The sequence below is a fragment of the Pituophis catenifer genome, unplaced genomic scaffold (assembly GCF_029215685.1).
Source record: "Pituophis catenifer annectens isolate HBS135680 unplaced genomic scaffold, rPitCat1.0.hap2 SCAF_13, whole genome shotgun sequence".
Taxonomy (NCBI): Eukaryota; Metazoa; Chordata; class Lepidosauria; order Squamata; family Colubridae; genus Pituophis; species Pituophis catenifer.
In genome coordinates this window covers 6,579,669-6,586,179 of record NW_027256893.1, presented here as the reverse complement: position 1 = coordinate 6,586,179, position 6,511 = coordinate 6,579,669, and the positions used below count along the sequence as shown (strand labels likewise).

Below are 6,511 nucleotides of genomic sequence, written 5' to 3'. Positions count from 1 at the left end.
GAGGCCCTCCGGAGGCTGGAAATGGCCCGTTTCCCGACTTCTGGTGGGCTCGGAAGTGGGGTGAGAACAACAGAATAGTTTGACTAAATTTCTCTTTATATTAGCTTATTTATAATTCTGTTAATTATATATATATATATATATATATTAATTTGATTTATATGCCATCCTTCTCTGGAGACTCAGGGCGGCTTACAATGCGCTAAGCAATAGCCTTCATCCTTTTGTATATTTATACAAAGTCAGCTTATTGCCCCCACAAACAGGGTCCTCAATTTACCTACCTTAGAAAGGATGGAAGGCTGAGTCAACCTTGAGCCTGGCGAGATTCGAACCTGCAGTAATTGCAGGCAGCTGGTCTTAATAACAGGGTGCTTTAGACCACTGTGCTACCAAGGCTCAATTTTTATTTATTTTATATTGGCATCTTTATAATTATAAACCGTCTTTATATTTAATTCATACATAGCAACAATCTTTCTTCATCTAATTTCTACCTCTTCTCTCTAACCACTCATATTCCATATCAAGTAATATTCTGTGTCTTCTTTGTCTTTTCTTTTTAAAGTCAATCTGTCCATCTCTGCACAGTCTAATATTTTCTGAATTACATCCTCATCTGATGGGAGTGTTCTCATTTTTCCAATATTGTGCAAATACAATCCTTGCTGCTGTCAGTACATGCATTATACACCCCAAAAATATTTCTGGTTTCAGATCTATATGATGCTTAATCATCTTTTCCAACCAAGTATGTATTTTCTCCCAATATTTTCTTGCTTTCATACAAGTCCACTGCATATGATAATAAGTACCTGGGGTCAGGTAAATCCATTTCTCTTATAGGGCAGGTGAAAAGTAGACCAGGTAAGGACTCCCACATGTTCTTTCCCAAAATGGCAGCTTCAAGATTCATGTTTCTCATTCCCGGCAACAAGGGAATTCTGGGAGTTGAAGTCCATACATCTTAAAAGTGTCTGAGAAATACTGAGCTATACAGGAACAAGCTTCTACTTGTAGATTTATCATCTCACCTTGGGATCCACGCAGGGCCATCCCTGTCCCCAAGAGAAAACTTACCTGTCTGTCTCTCTAGTTTTCAGCCACCTCGTCTCTAAAAAGATTACTTCCTTCCCACCTCCTGCGGTTCCTCTGGTTTGCCTGCAGCCCAAGATGTCATCTCTCCCGTTTTGGAACAAGTTAGGTTGTAATTAGGTTGATGAGACTTAAGGTGAGCCCTCCTTGCTCTTTAGGTTTCCACCTGCTCGCGTAAGAACAGGTGCTGCCTTTTCTCTTCTCAGGAAGACAGGGAGGGAAGAAAGAAGGAATCAGCAATGCAGGAATTAGTACAGGTAGTCCTCTACTTACAACAGTTCATTTAGTGACGTTCAAAGTTTGCAACGGCACTGAAAAAAGTGACATTTTTTCACTTAGGACCATTACAGTGTCCCCACGGTCACAAAATTTCTTATTTGGATGCTTGACAACTGACTCACATTTATGACAGTTGCAATTATGATGGGGTTATGTCAGTGGTGAAATCCAAAATTTTTTTACTACCAGTTCTGTGGGCGTGGCTTGGTGGGCGTGGTGTGGCTTGGTGGGCGTGGCAGGGGAAAGGATACTGCAAAATCTCCATTCACACCCTACTCCAGAAGAATACTGCAAAATCTCCATTCCCACCCCACTCCAGGGGAAGGATACTGCAAAATCCCCATTCCCTCCCCACTCCTGGAGGAAGGATATTGCAAAATCTCCCTTCCCACGCCACTCTGGGGCCAGCCAGAGGTGGTCTTTGCCAGTTCTCTGAATTACTCAAAATTTCCGCTACCGGTTCTCCAGAACTGGTCAGAACCTGCTGAAACCCACCTCTGATGTGCGGTCCTATATATTCTGAATACTCTCTCTCTCTCTCCTCTCTCTCTCTCTCTCTATATATATATATGTGTGTGTTCAGGATATATAGGCTATTTTTACATATGTAAAATCCACTCTGTGGCTCCAAAAGCAAGCAAACCACATTGCAAATGGATTTAGAACACCGTGTTTAACGAAACCGAGATATATTCAAAAGACTCGGCCCAGAGTTCCACTGTAGCGGACCACTTTTAAAACCAGGTTAGTCACTTGAAGAAGCCCACTCCCCAAAAAACGGAAACCCAAACAGGCTGCGTTTGTCTGAAGTCAGCTTTATTTTCATGCTCTCAGGCTTTTAAAAAAACACAAGGGCAACACATGTTGCTGTAGCCTGAAAAATCATTATTTACTGCACCACAGATTTAACATAATTACAAAAAGAAGTGGCCAGGGGGTGTTCAGGGGCAGCAGCTGCATTTGTTCAGGGAAGGGTCTTTGCAGACACAGCCTTTCGCGCAGTTGTCGCAGCTGGCGGGGCAGCAGGAACAGCAGCCTGGAAGGAGCAGAGAGAAACAGTTGAAATAACGTGAGAAATGGGGTACAGTAATCAACTTGGGATACTTGAAGGCAGGGTGGATAAAAATCAATGATTTTTTAAAAAAAAATCAAAAAAATCAGATTTTTTTTATTTAAATCGGATTTTTTTGATTTTTATTGAATTTATTTTAATAAAAAACTTTAGGGGTAAAAATCTATCCTAAGATAGTTTTCTATTTAAGATACATAAATAATTTAGTTTATTCAGCATGAAATGGAGCTTAGTTATGTCGCACGAGGCTGTATATTCTGCAACACTGGGACTATCGGTGAGTCAACAGTGGGTCAAAGGAGTAGCAGAGATGACAGTTGCTCTTTAAAAATTATGATTTAAATCGAGTTGATTTAAATCAAGCCTTTTTACTAGTGATTTAAATCATGATTTAAATTGTGATTTAAATCAACTCGATTTAAATCAAATCCACCCTGCTTGAAGGTTTTCTATATCAGACTGAACCGAACCAGTTCAATTCCCACATTCAATCTCAATGTGACTCACGTTTCCAAATGGACAGCCATATTTTGCCCCATTTACACACCCCAATAAAATGTTCAAGCAAAAAATTTATTGTAGCTTCCCCCCTATCTATAAAACCTGGTTAGGTTGATCCAAGACAAGAACATCATCCTTGCTCAGAATAAAATTCTCTACCATGCATAGGGATTAAACCTCAACGACATCGTAATGGCATACACCTTAGAATTGAGCTGGAAGGGACCTTGGAGGTCTCCTAGCCCACCCCTTGCTCAAGGAGGAGACACTATACCATTTCAAGACAAGTGGCTGTAACAGTCTCTTCTTAAAAACTTCCAGTGTTGGGGCATTCACAATTTCTGGAGGCAAGTTGTTCCACTGATTAATTGTTCTCACTGTCAGGAAATTTCTCCTTAGTTCTAAGTTGCTTCTCTCCTTGATTAGTTTCCACCCATTGCTTCTTGTCCTGCCTTCAGGTGCTTTGGAGAATAGCTTGACTCCCTCTTCTTTGGGGCAGCCCCTGAGATATTGGAAGACTGCTATCATGTCACCCCTCGTCTTCTTTTCACTAAACCAGCCATGCCCAGTTTCTGCAACCATTCTCATGTTTTAGTTTCCATTCTAATGGGGACTTCATAGAGCAATTACATGAACTGAAACTTTAACATATTTCAAGAGCGTTTGCTCTATATCTAAACCCACAGACACTTACTCATGATAGTTCCAATGGGACTACTTAGGCTTATATTGTAAGTCTTGTGTCAAATCAGATGACTTACAAGGTCCCCTCTTCTTCTCAAAAACCTTGACCTTTGGATTTGAACAACCCGCAATTGATTTTCCAGAAAATAAGACTTACTTTTTTTGCACGAAGTACATTTGCAGTTTTTGCATTTGCAGGATCCATTGCAGGAGCAAGAGCTGCCTGAAATGTTAAAGAAAGAAAGGGAAAGAACAAAGGTCATTGGCTGAAACTATGATTCAAACCTCTTTCACTACAACAAGTTATCTCCCGATACAGGAACAGTTCACAAATTTCTTTTCTCAACTGAATCGTTTTTTGCCCGCTTTCCAGGACAATTAAAATTTGTGCAGGGCCTTAAGCAATTAAGACTTGCTCAAGTTTGACATCAAGTTGTAGCATTGAACAACTTGGAACAGCTCTCCGCTTATTGGGGTTGCTAGTTTCATGCCAAGGATCCAGGCCAGGTTTCTATGGAAGCCCCTGCAGATTTCCCCCCCCCCTCTCCGGGAGATTGTCAAAACTGCTAGACTTGTAGAAAATCAAGATATTTCTTCAAAGGAACTAGTGGCAAAGAGAACAGGCAGATTCATGGCAATTTTCTTCATTTCCCAGTGAGTTTTAATTCTACATTTGCAAAAATAAAAATAAAAATACCCAACCCAATTTGGGAATAAATTAGCAATAGGAAAACCAATTTCCCTTTTGGAACAGCTGCTAGGAGTTTTTTGAAACATTGAAAATTTGAGCATAGTATCCCTAACAAGATGAGAGTTTGCAAAAGCTCTTAAAGCAAAAATAGGTTTCAGCCTCAGTTTTTAATAAAAGGCTGCAAAAAAGTTTAGAAACCAATCTTTCTGCAAAATCTAAGTCCCATTTCAGCGTAGTGAAGTAGCCGTTTAATAAATGTAGCCAATGTAGTGCCGAGAAAGGAAATTTATGGGCATCCTAGCATTTTAAACCAGGACTCCAGAGATTTTTTTCCCCCTCTTCGAAGTTTCCCTAGTGCACCCAAAACTCTTCATACTTAAATGTGTGTGCCTACACAGAGAGAGGGAAGACACCTCAGGTTAAGCCACGCACTTAAACCATGGTTTAACAGACCTCATAGTTTAATCACATTAAGCCATGATTTAACCATGGTTTTATAGGCTTCCAAAGGCACACGCCAAAACCAGAACTAACTCTTTTAAATTTTTAATTCGTGATTTTATAAACTGGGTGTTTTAATCTGTGTTTCGGCCAAAATATTTAATAATTTTAAGGGATTTTTAATATTTGTATTATCTGTATTTTATCTTGGCTGTTCACCGCCCTGAGTCCTTCGGGAGTAGGGCGGTATAGAAATTTGATTAATAAATAAATAAATAAAAATAAATAAAACTATAGTTCTACAGCATGCGTTGCCCGCTTAGTGTCAGGCAGCTGCACGAAATAGTTAATAGCAGCCTGTCCGTGAGGGGGGGGGGCGCTTAGACCCCCCCCCCAGTTACAGACCCGACACCCAGAAAGAGTTCTCGAGGTGTTCGGGGAGAAGAAACGGATCTTTCTTGGAGCACAACTCTTCGGAAGTTGTGGCAGCTTCATCCTTGGAAGCTTTCAAGAAGGAGCCTGGATAGCTCTGCAGACTAAAGCACTGTAATTTAACATCAGCTGTCTGCAATTAAAGTAAGTTCGAATCTCACCAGGCTCAAGGTCGACTCAGCCTTCCATCCTTTCTAAGGTAGGTTAAATGAGGACCCAGTTTGTGGGGGCAATAAGCTGACTTTGTATAAATATACAAAAGTATGAAGGCTATTGCTTAACGCATTGTAAGCCGCCCTGAGTCTCCGGAGAAGGGCGGCATATAAATCAAATTTAAAAAAAAAGAGAGAGAGACTGGACTGCCATCTGTTAGAAATGGTGTAGGCAGGGTCTCCTGCTTGGGCCGGGGGTTCGACTAGATGACCTCCAAGGTCCCTTTTCCAACTCTGTTAATCTGCACGAAGGAGACGGATAACCCCACCACCACCGCTTTCCCAACCCATTGAGGTCCGGCAAAGTCTCCAGCCCAACGAAAGCCACGGAGACAATAGGTTCTCTCTCCGCACCATTTTCCGCGCATCTCTTTGCGCTAAACACATCCTGGCTTACTGGTTTCGGGGCAGCCGGTTCCCCGCAGCAAAAACCGGGTTTCTAAATTGAGGAGGGGTAGTTTTTTTTTTTTTTTTAAAGACCATGCAACCCCCCCTCCCCCCCAATGCAGGGCTGGTGGGAAAGCAGAAGCTTAGACTTACCGGTGGCGCAGCCGCAATTCTGAGGATCCATCGCAACGAGAGAAAGAGAACGAGCGAGAAAGAAGCGCAAAACAGCCCAAGGCGGACGAAACAGGCAAGGATGCTGGAGAGCTCCCTTGCCGCCGGCTTTTTATAGCGGCCGCGAGGTCAACGAGGCGTGTGCAAAGCGCCCATCCCTCCCTCCCTCCTTCCCTGTCTTGCGCACGGGCCGCGGCCGGAGAGGGGGCGGAGGTGAGGATGGGCGCAAAAGATCCGCTTCAGCGCCGCGCGCAAAGCCTCGAGCTCGCCCCCTCCCCGCTTTTGCAAGAGGGCGCCCGCGGGCTCCATAGCCCAAGGGGGGGTGCAGCAGAAACGGGCTACCTTCTCTCCCCACGCTAAGCCACCCCGAAAATTAACCTTAGTTTATCCCCTGGAGCGAATGTAGGCTCCGGGGTGGGGTGGGGTGGGGGGCGTCATTGATTCGAAACGGGGTCTGGGGGAGCCCCACCCGGTTGATCTCCAGGCAGCTGTGGAGGGGGTCGCCTTCCCCTTCGCCCAAGCTTGCCCTGGGTCCTCATTCTGTGC

The 6,511-nt window shown here is 43.3% G+C and overlaps 1 protein-coding gene across 1 annotated transcript; it reads right to left on the bottom strand.

Annotated features, from left to right (window-relative positions):
* Window positions 1-2,169: 2,169 nt before the first annotated feature.
* On the bottom strand, window positions 2,170-6,055 carry LOC139323452 (metallothionein-2-like). The gene is made up of 3 exons (XM_070952807.1): window positions 5,948-6,055; window positions 3,789-3,854; window positions 2,170-2,410 (listed from the first exon to the last, which is right to left on the bottom strand). The coding sequence occupies exons 1-3, from the start codon at window positions 5,976-5,978 to the stop codon at window positions 2,316-2,318; spliced, it is 192 nt and encodes a 63-aa protein (XP_070808908.1). The 5' UTR covers window positions 5,979-6,055; the 3' UTR covers window positions 2,170-2,315.
* Between the last annotated feature and the right edge of the window lie 456 nt (window positions 6,056-6,511).

Coding starts and splice junctions, on each gene's coding strand:
- LOC139323452 (XM_070952807.1), bottom strand. CDS start 5,978: ATGGATCCTCAGAATTGCGGCTGCGCCACCG. Junction 3,855..5,947: donor GAATTGCGGCTGCGCCACCG/GTAAGTCTAAGC, acceptor TTAACATTTCAG/GCAGCTCTTGCTCCTGCAAT. Junction 2,411..3,788: donor ATGTACTTCGTGCAAAAAAA/GTAAGTCTTATT, acceptor TGCTCCTTCCAG/GCTGCTGTTCCTGCTGCCCC.